Source organism: Glycine max, chromosome 9 (assembly GCF_000004515.6).
Source record: "Glycine max cultivar Williams 82 chromosome 9, Glycine_max_v4.0, whole genome shotgun sequence".
Lineage (NCBI taxonomy): Eukaryota > Viridiplantae > Streptophyta > Magnoliopsida > Fabales > Fabaceae > Glycine > Glycine max.
In genome coordinates, this window is record NC_038245.2 from 44,421,750 (window position 1) to 44,441,018 (window position 19,269).

The 19,269-nt window shown below is 33.5% G+C and overlaps 3 protein-coding genes across 3 annotated transcripts in view; all 3 read left to right on the forward strand.

The window, feature by feature from the left end:
• The window catches only part of LOC100775921 (uncharacterized protein At4g15970), a 27,948-nt gene that overhangs the window by 2,359 nt on the left and 6,320 nt on the right, over nt 1-19,269 (forward strand). The gene's annotated exons all lie outside the window — the stretch shown is intronic.
• On the forward strand, nt 4,837-7,771 carry LOC106794650 (uncharacterized). Its single transcript, XM_014762313.3, has 2 exons — nt 4,837-6,799; nt 6,881-7,771. The coding sequence occupies exons 1-2, from the start codon at nt 4,903-4,905 to the stop codon at nt 7,708-7,710; spliced, it is 2,727 nt and encodes a 908-aa protein (XP_014617799.1). The 5' UTR covers nt 4,837-4,902; the 3' UTR covers nt 7,711-7,771.
• On the forward strand, nt 13,270-14,782 carry LOC100780465 (isoflavone reductase homolog). The gene is made up of 4 exons (NM_001254275.3): nt 13,270-13,628; nt 13,747-13,987; nt 14,100-14,303; nt 14,434-14,782. The coding sequence occupies exons 1-4, from the start codon at nt 13,299-13,301 to the stop codon at nt 14,595-14,597; spliced, it is 939 nt and encodes a 312-aa protein (NP_001241204.1). The 5' UTR covers nt 13,270-13,298; the 3' UTR covers nt 14,598-14,782.

Below are 19,269 nucleotides of genomic sequence, written 5' to 3' on the forward strand. Positions count from 1 at the left end.
GAAATGCAGAACATGGGCTCTTAAGCATAGTTGTAAGGGTCCAAATCATAGTTTTTCTGATTTTGTACTTGTATTTTGAGGTGCTAGTCGATGGAACTGGTGCGCGAAATAATTTTTTTTGGATTCTTTGACGTTCAAACTATAGAAAAAATGAGTCACAAACATCATTAATGTGTTGGACATAATTTTAAAAAAATGCAGAACATGGGCTCTTAAACATAGTTGCAAGGGTCCAAATCATAGTTTTTTTGATTTTGTACTTGTATTTTGAGGTGCTAGTCGATGGAACTGGTGCACGAAATAATTTTTTTTGGATTCTCTGACGTTCAAACTATAGAAAAAATGAGGCACACACATCATTAATGTGTTGAACATAATTTTAAAGAAATGCAGAACATGGGCTCTTAAGCATAGTTGTAAGGGTCCAAATCATAGTTTTTTTGATTTTGTACTTGTATTTTGAGGTGCTAGTCGATGGAACTGGTGCACGAAATAATTTTTTTTGGATTCTTTGACGTTCAAACTATAGAAAAAATGAGTCACAAACATCATTAATGTGTTGGACATAATTTTAAAGAAATGCAGAACATGGGCTCTTAAACATAGTTGCAAGGGTCCAAATCATAGTTTTTTTGATTTTGTACTTGTATTTTGAGGTGCTAGTCGATGGAACTGGTGCACGAAATAATTTTTTTTGGATTCTCTGACGTTCAAACTATAGAAAAAATGAGGCACACACATCATTAATGTGTTGGACATAATTTTAAAGAAATGCAGAACATTGGCTCTTAAGCATAGTTGTAAGGGTCCAAATCATAGTTTTTTTGATTTTGTACTTGTATTTTGAGGTGCTATTCGATGGAACTGGTGCACGAAATAATTTTTTTTGGATTCTTTGACGTTCAAACTATAGAAAAAATGAGTCACAAACATTATTAATGTGTTGGACATAATTTTAAAAAAATGCAGAACATGGGCTCTTAAACATAGTTGCAAGGGTCCAAATCATAGTTTTTTTTTTATTTTGTACTTGTATTTTGAGGTGTTAGTCGATGGAACTGGTGCACTAAATAATTTTTTTTGGATTCTCTGACGTTCAATGACCAAGACGATGACCAGTCCCACAAGGTGGTGGACGCCGATTACGTCGAGGATTTCTTCTTTCCAGTATGACTGGTTCTTCCACGTCATGATCATGTTGTTGTTCTATGTTAGTATTTTCAATGTTGGTTGTTGCAGCTGAAGAACTTTCACCTTGTTCTCCTAACGAATGCGGTGCATCGAACTGTTGTAAAGTAGCTAAATATGATGTCGCTGAATTTGGTGTATTGAAATCGACGCCAAATAAATCGGTCATCCATTCATGGGTGGTTGCGGTGACTGACTCGCCAGTGTGGCCAAAAGTTTGATGAACAGGTGAAGGAGTAGAATACATTGACTGAGGATGTGGAATTTCAAAATGTGTTTGTTCAACACCTGACCTTGCAACATTTTGTGTAATTGTTGTGCGTGGATCATGTAGTTGTTGTTCAATAGACAAGAACAAAGTAGTGTTTTTTCTATACCATTCCATGTACGTTGGTGTATGTGTCACTATTCCTTCAACCCATTGACCAGCTAAAATATCGTTGTGTTTGTTTTTCCAGATATTAATCCACTCCGCATGATATTCCATCCAATCAGTGTAATGATTGCCTCGCATGTCAATTTGGTGAAGTAAATCAAGATTCATGGGATCAACAGGGATATCTTGTTGTAGTCCAAACTGTAGCTTCACTCGATTTGTTTGATGCCATTCGACAATCGAGAAACAAATAATTGCAGTACATGCAGACCAAATCTCCATGTCTCTATATGCACATCTGGGTAGGTGTTCTTCAAATCCTCTATATGGGATCCAAGAAAACTGAAATATATGCCAACAAGGCAACATGTTAGTATGTATGTTTATATTTAAGGTGCAGATCATGATAGTATCATACCTCATGGCTCTCCATATGATCTATACGAGACCTATATCCGACTAAGTCACCATGCGGTGTGGCCCTATATTCTAATCTACCACCACTCCATCTAAAATGTAAAACATACATAATCAGTATTCATTTTAATGTTATAATACACGTCATTGAAATAAAAAAATTTACATTTCGCTATATGTAAATAACCTTTTAGCCAGTGGAAAAGTTGTTTCTGGTCGTGGGACTCTTGGTGCAATAAAAGGCATGTGGTACCAAGCCCATGACTGCAATAGTATGACACAACCACCCATAGATTTACCAACCTCCGATGATGCTCGACATAGTTCTCTATACAGGTTTGCTAAGCAAGCCGAACCCCAACTATATTTTTTTGTCTTGTTCAAATCACGTAATAGGTTCAAATACATTAAATGAACTCTATTTCCAGATTTATCAGGAATTAAAGCACCGCCAATCATGTACATTATGTAAGCTCTACACCTGCATTGTAGTTGGTGCGTTGTTGGTTCTTCAGGCAATGGTGCGCGCAACATGTTTAGCAACCATGTTAGCTTCAGTGCGGCTCCTTTACGTGCATTTTCGGGAGGGACTTCCCCTAGTAACTCGTGGCATAACTCATCCCAATGTAAGAAGCTAGGTCCAGTCACAACACGACCATCGACTCTAATGCCTAGATGAAGTGCAACATCTTCGAGTGTGATGGTGCACTCTCCCCATGGCAGGTGAAAGGTATGTGTTTCAGGCCTCCATCGTTCAACCAATGCAGTGATCAATGCAGGATCAATTTTACACTGTTTGATTAAGGCAATATGTTGGAACCCGGTAGACGATAATAATGGTATAATTTGTGGTTCTGGTTCAGGTATTGTATGGTAATAGGAAGTGATTAACTCATTAATCGTAGTACGTGAACGATGAACATGTTGATGACGCAATAGAGGTTTATCATCCATGAGAATGATGTCAAATGGTAAACCGAATACAAATGATATAAAATTTGAAGTTGGGTGATGCACATGTGGTATTGACATGCACCTCTCATCTATTTATTATTTACACTATGTTCGGTTTTGCAAGCACAAATACACTTAAGATAACTGTAGTGCCTCGAGATTCCAAAGCACATTTATAATTTGTCTCGTTGCAAGGCCTCGAGATTCCAAAGCACGTTAACATGACTATGGTACTGTGGTGCATCGAGATTCTAATTCACGTGAATCACTAAAGTTTCGTGCACACTGTTCACCCGCATGCGTACGTTAAGGTAATTATAAATGTCTCGAGAATCCAAAGCACATTTATAAATTGTCTCGTTGCAAGGCCTCGAGATTCCAAAGCACATTAACATCAACTGTGGTACTGTCACACATCGAGATTCTAATGCACGTGAACCAATGACATTTTCGTGCACACTATTCACCCACATGCGTACGATAACCGCATTAGCTTTGTTCTCAACATTTCACATGGCCTCAACATTACACTTAATGTAATTGTAATGCCTCGAGATTCCAAACCACATTTATATTTTGTCTCGTTGTAAGGCCTCGAGATTCCAAAGCACATTAACACGACTGTGGTACTGTGATGCATCGAGATTCTAATTCACGTGAACCATGGACCCGTGATTGATTGCATATATAAACCTACCATGTCACCTAATACTTTGCACTGTTGTGTCTAATCAAATTGTGAGAGAAAACAGAGAGGGCTAGCAATGAGGTCTGAGCCTATTTGTGTGTACGTTTATATCAATGGTGAAATCATTCAAAGTTCAAGTGCAAATGCAATTTTCAGAGGTGACAACACAAAGTCGTTACTCTTGAATCCAACAATGACGCTGCCAAATATAATCACTGCAATACAGTCATCAATTACAGATAATGGTGTTACGCCTATAATTAATACCCTTTGGTATCGTTGTCCTGTATATCAATTAAATGGTGAAGTTCAATATAGGGCAATTCAAATTATTGACGAAGAAGGTGTCTCATGCATGTTTCATACATTTCTCAATATGAGAAGTGTAATATGTATGGAACTTAAAGTTGATGTTCATAATTCATTATCACCTACTCAAGTTAATGACCTAAGTTGGGCCGACATGGAGCAGAAGCTGGAGAATACCATGAAATTAGAATGAATAATTTAACATATTTTGTTGTTGTATTGCATTGAAGTTTTTCTCCGTCTTTATTATCTAGTTGTAGTTGTTGCATGCTTTGAAGTTGTTATTTTTAATTTACTTCAGTAATAATAGTCTACATATGCATCATTTCAGAGATGCTTTGAAGTTTGGTGTTGCACACTGTTCACTCACATGCGTATGTTTATCCCATTAACATGTTTCTGAACAATCCATGTGACCTTGGCATGCGATACAGAACACTGCGGTCAACAATCATGATTAAACGAACAGTCTGTCATGTATATTAATGTGTGAGGTTGCATACTGTTCACTCACATGTGTACACTAAATTACTCACATGCACTTAATGTCCCACCTAACTCTCCTACCTAACCGTCGTAACTAACTTTGCTGCCTAACCCTCCCATCTAACCTTCCGATCTAACTATCTTACCTAACCTTCCAATCTAACACTCTCACCTAACCCTCCCATCTAACCCTCGTAACTAACTCTCCCACCTAACCTTCCAATCTAACTCTCCCATCTAACCTTCCAATCTAACACTCCCACCTAACCCTCTCATCTAACCCTCGTAACTAACTCTCCCAACCTAACCTTCCAATCTAACTCTCCCACCTAACATTACAATCTAACTCTGGTACTAAACTTTCTCAGCCTATATATAATATCACCATTTGACAACAACATATCATACACAACAATTTTCTCACAAAACAAAACTCGATTTGTAACTCTCACACCATTTCCACTCATATCCCATAAGCACCACCATGGCTCCACCTAAAGAAATTCCGACCCTCATTTACCACAGTGGTCACATTGTAGACGATCCAGTTCAAGGATCGACGTACCAATGTACGACCCCAATATTTTTTTACGCCAGTCGTTCTATTACGTTTACACAATTCATTCGAAAAATTAACAATCGTCTTCCTACTCGAGCAACTGAACAAGTTGCTCAATTGTTATTTCGTGTCCCTATTTCAATTCATCTCGGTCAGACACGTTTTATTTCGGCTCAACTATTCGACAATGATGATCTTAGAGGCGCGATGGAAACAATTATCCAGAATCCACAATTGAATTCTGCCGAATTCTATGCTGTTACTGAGCTTATTTCTCAACCACAACCATCGTCTCCACAACCCTCATGTCCACAACTACAACTACCGCCTCCACAACAGTTACCGTACAACAACATAGACCTCAATAATCCAGTATCTTCATACAACAACCTTGAATCACAAGACCCCTTTGACATTTATACTTCATACACACAAATATTATCCGAGAATGATTCCTTTTTTCATGGCCAACAAACCTCCTTTGACCAACAAAACCATCCTTCATCCCCCTTTACGCCACCTTCACAACTACCACAAACGCAAACATCAAACCGAGATGAACATCCCATTGCTAACGAAGATCCTATTATACGATTTCATCATGAAAACATGGATGATTTTACTGAGGATGAGGATCAACAATTCTTTGATCACATCAATCAGCAAAGCGATGACCAAAGTGATGACCAAACCGATGACGAGGGTGTTGGCAGACCAACGACACCTCCGTCACCTCCGTTGCAATATCAGCAACCTAGGTGTCCAGTAGACTTGAACTTTGACCACCTACCACACTATATTGATCGACCCCATTTTGTTCATCAGCAACACAATGTACAACCATCAGTCGGTGTACTCGAGGTTGGCATGACCTTCGATGACAAATCACAATGTATTCGAGCAATCAAAGAATACAACATCAGAAATCATTTTGATTGCAGAACAATTTACTCTGACCAAAGAAGGCTACACTTCGTCTGCAAGTTACATGAAAATGGTTGTACATGGAGCTTGGGCGCATGCAATTCAAAGAGGCATAACAAATGGATTATCAAGAGTATCAGAGGTCATCACACTTGTCTCGTGCCGATGCTTACACAAGATCATCGCCAACTCGACAAACACGTCATAGCACAGATCATCCAACCAATTGTCAAAACAAACCCAACTGTCTCCATCAAGACATTGATTGCAGAGATTAAAACGTTCATGAATTATACCCCATCCTACAAGAAGACATGGTTAGCAAAGCAAAAAGCATTGGAGATGATTCATGGAAACTGGGAAGAATCATATGCCAAACTGCCAAAACTTTTCGGAGCTTTGCAATCTTGTGTTCCCGGGACTGTGGTCGCTGCTCAAACAGAATCCTTGTATGAGGGGGGAGAAATAGTACCGGGCAAAAGATTGTTTAAACGTGTCTTTTGGTCATTTGGTCCATGCATTAATGGTTTTGCATATTGCAAACTCATTGTACAAGTAGACGGTACATGGCTTTACGGAAAGTATACTGGCACACTGTTGATAGCTACCGCACAAGATGGAGCTAACCATATCTTCCCGATTGCCTATGCCATTGTAGAAGGGGAGACAACTTCAGCTTGGGGGTTTTTTCTAAAGAATTTGAGAAGACATGTTACTCCGCAAATTAACATTTCTCTTATTTCAGACCGACACCCCTCAATTATAAGTGCCTACAACAACCCAAGTAACTTATGGGTCCAGGACACATCCCATTTCTTTTGCCTGCGCCACATTGCACAAAACTTTCTTCGTGGTAACTCAAACTGCAAACATTTAAAGAAACCACTTATGTTGGCTGGTGAGAATCTATTTTATTTATTCGTTATAATTTTCTTTCAATCAAATTTTATAACATAATACATTGATTAAATATTTACAGGGTACGCATACACAGAGAAGATGCACTGGCGACATCTTGGGGATATTCGTGCGAATAAGCCAAGTGCAGCTGAATGGCTTGATCAATTACCCAAACAAAAATGGGTACAATGCTTTGATGAGGGGAAGCGTTGGGGACATATGACTACCAATTTGTCAGAGTCTGTTAATTCCATGTTCAAAAACACAAGACATTTGCCGGTGTCATCATTGGTTGAGGAGACCTATTTCAAGACCGCACAACTCTTTGCTAATAGAGGTCGACAAACTCAGGCAATGATCAACTCCGGCTCACAGTATTCTGAAGTCGTCTTCGATGCAATCAATAGTGGTCAACAAGAATCTAATACACACATTGTAAATGAATTCGACAGACACAATCACACTTTTATTATAACCGAGACTCAATCCCCACTTGAAACACCCAGACCACCTGGAAGGTTTAGAGTAATGTTACAATCCCAAAAGTGTGATTGTGGTGAATTTCAGGCTAAACATTTACCGTGTTCTCACGTCATGGCTGCCTGTAAATCTGTCAATGTTGATCCCATGACCTATGTGCCGATGATATTCACTTTACAACACATTTTGCACATCTACGACAACTCCTTTGGTTTATTGCCACACGAATCAATGTGGCAAGAATATGAAGGAGATCAGTGGGGTCCTGATCCAAGGAGAAAGAGGACTGTAAAGGGTCGTCCCGTTTCAACTCGCATTCCTACTGAGATGGACGAAGACGAAAATGAACGAGCAAGTAGAAAAAAATGTGGACTTTGTCGGCAACATGGTCATAGCAGAAATAATTGTCCTAATGTATCCTCATCTTAGTTTTTCCTTAGACAAATGTCATTGTTTAAATATTTTATTGATGACGTAGTATAATGTTCTTATATAAATAAATTGTTAAAAGCTTTAGTTTTATCATTTTTAATTAAATCTAAAAACATAAACAAACTAATTATATTTAGTAAAATAGTTAAATTAAAAATTTTAAAATTCAGATTATTATACAAAATAAATATTTACTAAAATAAATATATTATTATACAAAATTTAAATTTTAAAACATATATTCACCAAAAAATATCTTAAATAATTTAAATAATATAACAAAAACACTTAAATTTAATAATATCATTTTCTTAATAACAAAATTAAATTATAAAATAATATTACATAAATTAATTTAATAAATAACTAATTTTCAAATTATTTAAAAATAATTTTATATAATATAATATTTAATTTTAATAATATAAAAACTTTTTTATAAAAAAAAAATAAAAAAATAGAAGAACGTTACCCGACTTCCCTGAAGTTTGCCCAAACAGGTGTACTTTGGGAATAAATCTTCAAAGTAGTATTTTGGGAAAAGAATAGAGAGAGAGTGTGTACTTTGGTAAAAAAACCAAGTTATGCGGTGTTTCCCACCAGCAGCAGTACGTATTATATAGTTGAATGATAATATAATATTCTCCCTTCCTGTAAACCTAATTTAGTTGGTATCCAGGCTTGTTTTTACTAAATAAGCTATATATCTATATATATTATTTATGAAACTTTTTTTAAAAAAGAAAGTTTGAATATTCAAATCGATAATATTTCTAATTATCCTCAAAATATAAATTCATTACTGTATTATAAAATGAAAAAAATTCATATAAAATATTGGCTCAACTTTTTGGGGGGTTTTCTTTTCTTTTCCGCACCAAGAAATCTCTATTCTTCTCTTTTGGGGGTTTTTCTTTTCTCTTCTCGTTTATACAAATAGGAATGACTCAACTTTCCTTCATCAGGATGTAGAGAAGAAAATAGGAATTTTATTAAAAATATATGCTTAAATATCTGTTATTTAAAATTAAATAATTTTATTTTTAAGAATTTTGTTATGCTTTAAATTCTTAAGATATTGCTTATCTATAAATAAGGGTGTTATTATTTTATCATTTAGGTTTGATATTAACAGTTTTTTTTTTGGTATAGAGATATTAACAGTTTGATAATTAAGAATGAGACATTTTTAATAAAATATTTTATTTTTTATTACACGTTTGCTCTATTTATAGAACTTAATTAGGAATAAAGTTCAATAAGCTCCTTATATAATATTGGATAAATATTTATCAATATCCAATTTTATTGGACACCTTAAGAGTGTGTTTGGATTAGGAAATTTAAAATTTTGAGAAATTTTAAATTCTAAAAATTTTAAATACTTAAATGGGAATTCTTTTATTTTCAAAATTTCGTGTTTAGATAAAAAAAATTAAAATTGTTAGGATGAAAGAAAATGAATGCAAAGAGAAAAAAAGATATGATTGATGTGCTTCCAAACAGAAAAATATTGATGCAGTATGGGGAGTCACAATGGGACCGAGACACGACAACATACACTATCATATCGACCACAACATTCAGTCAACGGCGCAAGTCATGGCTCAGGTCCTTTGTGCCGGTGAGCACCTCCACCGCGTGATAGGCAATGACGGCTGTTCCCTTAACTGCCGGGTGCAATTCTACGTGTCCCCTACATCCGCACCCGATCGACGTTTCACGAGCTCCGATGTTTCTTGAATGATAGGATCATCATCGAAATGAGAAAAGAGTCACAAGTTCGAGAACGGGATTTCAAAAACTTTCAGGTGGAAGAGAGGATGAAGGTTATAAAGGAAATACACTAACATTTTGGAAGGTTCTTATATCAAGAAGAGAAATTCAATTTTTCACCTTTTAGAAGGAAATTAAAATTTCACATTTTTAGTTGTTTAAAATTCTAAAAATTTAAATTCTTCGTAAAAAAAAACATCCAAATAATGAATTTTAGATTAAAGAAATTTAAATTCTCTGATAAATTATTTTCCTTAGTTAAAATTCTTTATCCAAACGCTCTCCAAGAAATATGTAGTCTATTAAGTTTGCTTGTTGCAATACCATTTTCTGTTCCAGGTTCGAGACACGACCGTCTCTTTGCTCCAACAACCAAGAACCTTAAGAGATATGTAAGTTTGATACGTAATATGATTTAATAAGATAGAGATAGAAAAAAAAATGGACGTAAAATAAGTGTCACTCCTATATCATTACTGTATAATATACTCCTTTTATTTCCTTAAAAAATATTCTTACAGAATCACATGATTTCATATATGGTCCAATTTTTTTAAGAGTGTTGCTTTGGGCAACCCCCAATTTTGCTGGGACACCAGCAACGTTGGTGAAAGGGCTAAAATGCTCTTCACCATTTTGATATAAAAAGTTAAAGTGACTCGTCTGTACGAGTTACTATTCATTTCTCTCCTACGACGCTCCTTCTTTCGTCTTCCTTTTAGCCCGCCACAGTGCTTCTTCTTCCTTCGAGCTGAATTTTTTCCTCCTCGTGGTGGTCTCCTTCATTCTCCTTCACGCATGTCGTGATCTCCTTCATTCTCCTGGTGGTTCGTGGTTCTTCCTCGTTGTGGTTCTTCTTCTTCTTCGTGGTTGCGGTTCTTCTTCTTCTTCTTCTTGCGGTTCTTTTTTTTTTCCTCCACTTCCTGTGCGACCGTGGTTTTTCTTTTTTCCTTCTTTTTCCTCCACTTCCTGTGTCATTGTAGTTCTTCTTCTACCTCTAAAAAAAAATGACATTTTTCTAAAAAAAACCTTATACGGTTCAATCCGTATGACCCATACGGATTATACGGATTGCTAACCCGTATGTTTTTTTTTTTTTGAATAATTTTTTTTTTCAATTTTTCTTCTTCTAAATTTGTTTTTTTTTTTAATTTTTTTATTTGTCAATTATTATTTAAATTGTTTCATAGTGTAATGTTAGTGAAATTTTATATATTTTTTTTATTTATATGTTAAGTATTGATATTATTTATAAAAAAATATTAGTTATTACTAATATTTGATTAGATTGCTAAAATTAAAATTAGATTGGTGAAACAATTAATTTCTAATATTGTTATATTATATTTGTCTAAATTTTAAAAAAAAAATCGAAACAAATATTTAAAAGATATTGAATTTGTTACTAATGAAAAATATTGAATCCATAATTAAAAATAATTTAAATTTGTTAGTTACAAAAAATATTTAAATGAAAATTTTTAATAATTAAAATTTGTTACAAAAATATTGAAACATAATTTTTAATTGTACAATAAATCTCTTAATTATAAGAATTATGAAACTAAAATTCAAAATTTAAAATATGATAAGATTGTTAGTTTAAGATAATGATTAAAATCAAATTTAAAAATATATTTGATTTGGTAGTTATAAAAAATATTGAAACCAAAATTTAAAATTTAAAATATGATAAGATGGTCAGTTTAAGATAATGATTGAAATCAAATTTAAAAATATACTAAATTTGGTAGTTATAAAAAATATTGAAACTAAAATTTAAAATTTAAAATATGATAAGATTGTTAGTTTAAGATAATGACTGAAATCAAATTTAAAAATATATTAAATTTGGTAGTTATAAAAAATATTGAAACAAAAATTTAAGATTTAAAATTTAATTATTAATCCATGCAGATTGAAAAAAATTTAAAAATTTAAAAATATACGGATTGTCAATCCGTATGGCTCAACGGATGGATGATCCGTATGAGTCATACAGATTAATAATTTGTATGTTTCTAAAAAAAATCTTTACGTACTTTTTCTTTTTCGGTGATAAATAACCATCACTCAATTTCACCATATCCTCTTGAACAATGCACATACACCATCGGAAACAAAAAAAAAAACACTGAGAAAAGGACTAATGAAAGCTAACTAAAAACCAAACCTCCTATTTGTAACCAAAAATACCCACAAGGATTATGAGTATTTTTGACATTTTCAGAAATTACTGGGCGTCCTAGCAAAAATGCTGGGTGCCTCAGGCAGTTTCCTTTTTTTTTTAATGATGTACGCCCCTTTCCCTATCTATTCTACATAATTTTTATCCCTCATTTTTATCCGCGGAAGTTGCATATCAGGATCTGTCAAAAAAAAAAGTCGCAATTCCCTGTTTTTAAGGGGAGATCTTAATATAATTGAGTGCGGGTAATTTAATTTCAAGATTGAATTTTTTATTTTATAGACTATTTAAAATCGTCATGTTTGCTTTTCTTTTTTCATTTTATACCGGATAGATTGAGTAAATAACTTTGGTCCTGATTATATATTTATGTCCGATCGTTAGTTTTGTGAAACAATTATGTCTTGGAGTAATGTTTAAAGTTGTATTTTTTAAGATTAATTTGACTATAATTTATAAGATAAAAAAGTTCAAAAAACAATTTATGTTTATAAGATATAATTGTCATACTTTTATATTTTTAAAAATTAAATCAGAATTTTCTTTTTTTAAAGACTAATTATCACTTTTAAATATTTAGAAACTAAAATTTTCATTTACCCCTTTCTGTTTAATTCAAAGGCTTGTAATTGTAACATCAACTTGTTGGGGAATTTTCACAATTAAAGTATACATGGATTTTTATTTTTTTTTTGAGAGATAAAGCATACATGGTTACAAACCATTCAACTGACAAATAGAAATTATAGAATCACGCTTAGAAGTAAGGTTAGTGTTCTTTCTCCTCAATTATTTTATTATATCATCTCCGGGGTGATTTTTGGTTGGTCAAATGAATAAAAAATATGATAAAAATACCCCACTACTACTTGGCTTGCATATATGGTCCAAACCCGGAATCAAGAGTGATTGTTTAAAGAGAATATAGAGATACAACAAAAAAAATTAAGGTGGCAAGGAAACGAAAGCGAAAACACATAAATATTTTTAAACTATAAATACACGGTTAATTACTACTTACTGTTAGATTAAAAAAATAATATATTTTGACGGCTAGATAAAAAGAAAATCTAGAGTGCGGTTACTGTAAAAACTAAAATCAAGTTTAATCATAAGAAAAATCTTTTTCTTTTAATTTCTGTTTTACTTCTGCCTTTTTTTTCCGCAGGGAGAGCAATAGAGAAATAAGTTGTGAATTTAAATTTCTCCTACTAATAAAAACTAATAAATTAGTAATTAATATTTACCTTTAAAAAAAAAATCTTCCTTTTTTTTTTAACCCTAGATGGGAGGTAATTTTGTGAATAGCAGGCGAAGTTTATGTTGAGGGAGGCACTTCTGTTGTTATTCAAGACGCTTAAACATTGAAACAATTGGCTTTTCCTCGAAGGCAAAGCAAAACAGTTCATTTGTATTCCTACTAAGCTAGCCAATTAAAATAGATAGCATTTCAAATCTTGAAGCTACATGTACACTCCAATACACGAATATAGTATTATATATGACTTAAGGACCCACGATACACACCTTCAAGCTACAAATTCCATGTTCAATAATATTATATAAGGGCTAACTTTACACATCTCCACCTCACTAACAAGAAAGGGAGAGAGAATTAGAGATGGAAAAGAGCAGAGTGCTTATTGTTGGGGGAACTGGCTACATAGGAAAAAGGTTGGTGAAGGCTAGTTTAGCTCAAGGACATGAAACATTTGTTCTTCACAGGCCAGAGATTGGTGTTGATATTGAGAAAGTTCAGCTTCTATTGTCATTCAAGGAGCAAGGAGCTAGGCTTGTTTCAGGTTCATTTAACGACCATAAGAGCCTAGTGAATGCTGTGAAACTTGTTGATGTTGTCATTTGTGCCATTTCTGGTGTTCACATCCGCAGCCACCAAATTCTACTCCAACTTAAACTTGTTGATGCAATAAAAGAAGCTGGAAACATCAAGGTAATTCATTTACATGTAATAAAGTCTCATCATATCATATCATACAAGATTTTTATGATCAAATAATATTGGTTAATTTATTACAAGAAAAGAAATTTCATCAAATAAAACTATGCAGAGATTTTTGCCCTCGGAGTTTGGGACTGATCCGGCAAGAATGGCGCATGCATTGGAACCTGGAAGAGTAACATTTGACGACAAAATGGTAGTGAGGAAAGCCATTCAAGAGGCTCACATACCATTCACCTATATTTCTGCTAATTGCTTTGCTGGTTACTTTCTTGGTGGGTTGTGTCAGCCTGGCTTTATAATCCCCCCTATGGATTCTGTGATCTTATTTGGAGATGGAAACGTAAAGGGTAAGTGAACTGATCTTTATGTCCTATAAATGTTTTATGACTCTTCTGAATTCTTGAAACTGTTCCACACAATTTGTTTGAACTATATATGTGCATCTCTTGAATTTGGCAGCTATCTATGTGGATGAAGATGATATAGCTATGTACACTATCAAAACCATAGATGACCCCAGAACACGGAACAAGACAGTTTACATAAGGCCACCTGAAAACATATTATCCCAGAGAGAGGTTGTGCAAATTTGGGAGAAACTGATTGGTAAAGAGTTGCACAAATCTTCAATTTCAGCACAACAGTTTCTGAGTTCCATGGAAGGTGAAACCAATATCATTGATCATATAATATTCACTTACGTAACTTTGTAACATACATAATATGATCTAATTTCTCGACATTTTATTCTTTTTAAAAATATAATAATACTTTAATTTGCAAAATAACACAGGACAACCATATGAGCAGCAAGTGGGAATGGGACATTATTATCATGTTTGCTTTGAAGGCTGCCTCACAAATTTTGAGATAGGAGAAGAAGGGGTTGAAGCTTGTGGATTGTACCCTCAAATAAAGTACACTACCGTTCAAGACTTCATGAAACGCTACGTATAAAGGCTGTTATTTGCTTATTGTATCACATCCCATCAAAGATTGGGTTAAACAAAATAATAAATGCGTATATGTAACTGCAAATTAAATAAGAACAAATTAATAACATACTATATTTTCAACTATAGCAAATGCAATGCAAAAAGCTACTGTATTTGTGTTCATATAAAGATGTCATTAATTATTTTTTTTCGTGACGTGGATTTTATATGCTAGTATTATTGATTATTGTAAAGTTTTTATTTCTTTACTTTTTTGCGTACGTTAGCTTCCTCTTCCTTGTCAATTTTTTGTCCAATCAGTTTCCCTCTTTTATACTTTCGTAACTCTTTAGGACTCTTTTTAGTCTTTAGCCTTTTCTCCTTACATTAATTTCTTCGACCTTAATCCTCTTTTCTCCTTACATTAATTCCTTGTCAATTGGGCCCTTCTTTCGATCAGGTGTCGCTGTACATTTGTGTGTTCCTGCATGTTTTCTTCTTTTTCGTCTAAAATTTCCCGGGTTTTCTATTTTTCTTCTTCTTTTGATACTATTCAGCCTCTTTATTTTGTTATGGGTCAACCACTTTAAATGGCAATGCTTGCAGTTGCATTCTTGAATCAACGAGCTCCTACCATGCATATTGGAACCAGACTTTGTTCATAATTAATTAATTTGCCAATCAATTGATGTTGGTGTTGTTGTTGCTAACTCTTATGAAAATAAGCATTCCCATTCTATAAGAGTATAAAACTAGGGGCGGAGCATACATAAAACGAAGAGACTAGGGGTCATAAAAATATGAGCAATTAATATATGTAATGTATTATTAATAGTGTATAAGGTTTTATATAATTATCTAATTATATATAAAGTAGCAAGCATGATAAGTATTTTTTTTAAGGTGATGTATGATAACTATGCTGATATATTTAGAATAATTTATCTAAAAAATCATATTGATTATAATCTTTTATGATTGATAATATAAAAAATTGACATATACAATAAATGTTAAACTCAAATCACACACGCGTATATATGAATTGAATATATGAGTATTAAAAATTATGTATATTATATATATGTATATATAATATATTCTTAATTTTTTAATTGTTTATAATTTCTAAGTTAAATATGTTGGTACGTGATAAATGAACGAATTTTATTTTAAGTTTCTAATAATTTTTTTTTATTGTTTTGAGTATCTCATATATTAAAAATTTTATTTTGAGTCTTTAACATCAATTAAGTGATGATATATTATTTTATAAATGATTTTTCGAACACTACAAATGATTTAGATGGTGTTATATCATCACTTAATTGGCGAAAAAAACTTTAAATAAAAATTTTAATATATTAGGGATTCACAATAATAAAATAATTATTAAAAAATGGAGACAAAATTCAATCCTTTAGCATAAATTTAAGCATATTTAAGCATTACTTTTACGTATATCTACTACCAAATTCCCACATATGGAGTCTTGCAACGTATACACCCAAATCCTTCTTTTAATTAACACATAAATTAAATGGTAATCCAGTCGGGCCAACATTCATTGATCATGAAAGAATATTCAAAATAATCAAGATCTTTCATTAAAGAAAATGGTTTACATCGGAGTCACTTTCAACTTGCCATATTAATCTTGTGCCAGTTGAAAGCCAATTTAAGTTGTGACATGATTCTTTGAGCACAAAGAGGTGGTTGAAATGTCATCATGTTCCCTTATTTGTTTGGTTTCAATGACGACACCATTTGTTGACCTTGCATCCTTCAGCACTTTAACCGCTTCCATTTGTCTAGGTCTTCACTCCACACGTGATTAAGAACAAGAAAATATCTCTGGTTTTGTAACACTTTGTGAACTGTTCTGTGCATTGCTTCTAATTAACACTTTGTAACACTGAGGTTGGGGTTTTGACCAGTGCTAGATTCTATTATGAACTGCATAATCTCTTCATGTTGAAATCATTAGACACACATACCCGTAAGGGTATCAAACTCGAAAGTTTACGTACGCTTATGAGAGTTTCATAAACTTGACTCGTGCACTCAACTCATAAACTCGTAAGAGTCTATTTCATATAAAAATATTAACAAAATATTTATAAATAACATACCAATTAAACATTTTAACAATATAATCAAGCAAAATACACTGCAAAAAAAAACATTTAACGATGGTTAAAAATGGCTTTCAACGACGGTTATGAACCGTCTTTATAGTCAATGTCATTGAAAGTTGATACCATTGATGACGAATTCATTAAAAACCGTCGTAAAAAAATTGATTTTTCTAAGACAGTTGTGATGTAAAAACCGTCTTAGAAAACATATATTCTAAGACGGTTTTTATATCAAAAATCATCTTAGAAAGTATGAATTCTAAGATGGTTTGTCTTAGAAAGTATGCATTTTAAGATGATTCATACATCAAAACCGTCTTAAAAAGTATGTTTTTAAGATGATTTTTACATCATAATCGTCTTAAAAAGTATGCATTCTAAGACAATTCTGATATAAGAATTGTCTTAGAAAGTAGAGAATTTCTAAGACGATTCTAATATAAGAACTGCCTTAAAATGTATGCATGATTGCATTCAATAGATTTTGACATTGGCTTTTTGAATGCATTTCAACCTAAATAAGCATCCCCTCAATAATCAACATAAATATACTAAATAACTACGAAATTATAATAATCAAACGTTAACCAAAGCATTTCTTCAATAATTTCATTATTAATTTTTTCAATTTCAAGATGTTACTGCCAAAGAAATCAAGAAAAGAGTTATTAAGCCAAAATAACATCCATTTGATGATGGATCAATGACCTACCTAAATTCACCAGTAGAATCTTAAATAATAACCAATCATTTATCAAATTAATGTTTATTTGAAACCTTGGTATAAAATATAGCATGTCCTATATGGTCCAGTAATCCTATCATAGCACAAAAGGAATTAGGAAAATACAAGATTCATGGTTAAAAAATTCACAGCTTAGATAAAAAATAAATAGAACCTTAGCAAGATTTGTAGCATTATCTTCCAGTGAGGCATTTGAATTTATGCTATTAAGTTCCAGTCAGGACCTTGGTGTCTATGGAGAATCATATTTTTTGTACTGGCTACGCAAAACAACAGTTCCACTAGTTAACATATAGCACAGTCACAAAAGTTACCACATAAGATAGAAGGCCAATGCCACATCCTACCAACAGTCTTCCAACATAAAGCCACCAAGCAACCTTCACTACTAGAATAATGTTTTTTTACGACGTAGTATTTAAGTCGGTTATCCAGAACCGCCTTAAATAGTGGCGCGGTGGCAAACTTGTAATTATCAAAGCTGAGAATAATTTTTTACAACGTAAATTCTAAGGCGGTTATAAATAACCGTCTTAGTAACTCGCTGGGTGGCATTTTTGTAAATATCAAAAAATGTTCAACGACGGGTTTGGATAAGGAACCGCCTTTGTTTTATTTCCCTTAAATTAGGGATTTTACAGCCATCCCTTTCCATTCTTCACCGTACCCAGCGTCTCCTTTGGTCTTTACCAGCATCCCTTTCCACTCTTCACCCACTCTTCACCCACGACGAGAAGTTTGTGACCCATCATCACTAAGCCTTGTCGAACAGAAGTCTGTGACCCATCACTAAGCCCTGTTCAAGGTGTGTCGTGCCGCAGTCCGATTGTATGAATTGGTAAGTACCCATGCACTGGTGTTGCTTGCTTGAAAATGTGTAATGAATGGCATTGTCAAGACAAGGTTTTTGTTTCGCTGGTAGGTAGGGGCTTTTATTTTGCCTTTCTCGATTAGCAACACACGGATGAGGGGCAGCTTGCTTGCGGCTTCAAAATTTGAAAGGTGAGTTTATCCTGATCCCTAAACCCTTTCTTCGTGTTGCTTGTGATTTTACTGTTTTTATCTAATAGAAAAACTTGAGGCTTGTGCTCATGTGCTCATGATCCTTACAATCTTAAATATACCACCCAATCCCTCTACCGGGTTGGAATTGAAAGAAAATTGAATTACTGGGTTGAGTTTTTTTTTTTCGGGGTACATTTGTGGCATTGAAGTTTGAATATATACTGTCTCATCCCATACTTAAACTCTTAACCACTTAATTATTAGGAAGAGTTAACTTGGTTTTAAAACTTAATGTTTTGACCGAGTTGAGTTTAGTAGAAATGTTATTCCCTCTGTTCCTAAATTATATAGCGTTTTTTTTTCAAAACTATTGATGTTTTACAAATTTATGTTTTAAAAATTATACAACTTTTTTTCAACTATAGTCTCTAGACTCCGAATATTGATATTGCGTGGAAGCATGGCTTTAGAAGTTTTACAGCTGAATCTGGTTCTCAGGTTGTGATTAATTTCTTTACCAAGTCATGTCCTGGTTCTCATTCTTGCTTTGGTTTGGTGAATCGGATTTTGAGATTTTGCTGGATTGAAGGAAATTTAGAGAGGTTTCATACACTGCAAGAAGCCAATTAGGTTGTACATCTTCTTGCAAACTTTGTTCAGTCTTTGGAAAGTGGTTAGAGATTTTTTTATTTTGTTCCTTAATTTATTTTTCATGTCGTGTTGGCATATGCTTCTTAGGGGAAATCCCAATTCACGCTATGGGGCTTGTCGCTGACGTGCCGTCTGTAAGGGAGTTTGGGGCTTTT

Excerpts from the sequence above, each read along its gene's own strand:
- LOC106794650 (XM_014762313.3), top strand. The coding sequence starts at position 4,903 with ATGGCTCCACCTAAAGAAATTCCGACCCTCATTTACCACAGTGGTCAC. Across the intron at positions 6,800-6,880 it reads GAAACCACTTATGTTGGCTG|GGTACGCATACACAGAGAAG; the intron begins GTGAGAATCTAT and ends AAATATTTACAG.
- LOC100780465 (NM_001254275.3), top strand. The coding sequence starts at position 13,299 with ATGGAAAAGAGCAGAGTGCTTATTGTTGGGGGAACTGGCTACATAGGA. Across the intron at positions 13,629-13,746 it reads AAGAAGCTGGAAACATCAAG|AGATTTTTGCCCTCGGAGTT; the intron begins GTAATTCATTTA and ends AAAACTATGCAG. Across the intron at positions 13,988-14,099 it reads TGGAGATGGAAACGTAAAGG|CTATCTATGTGGATGAAGAT; the intron begins GTAAGTGAACTG and ends TGAATTTGGCAG.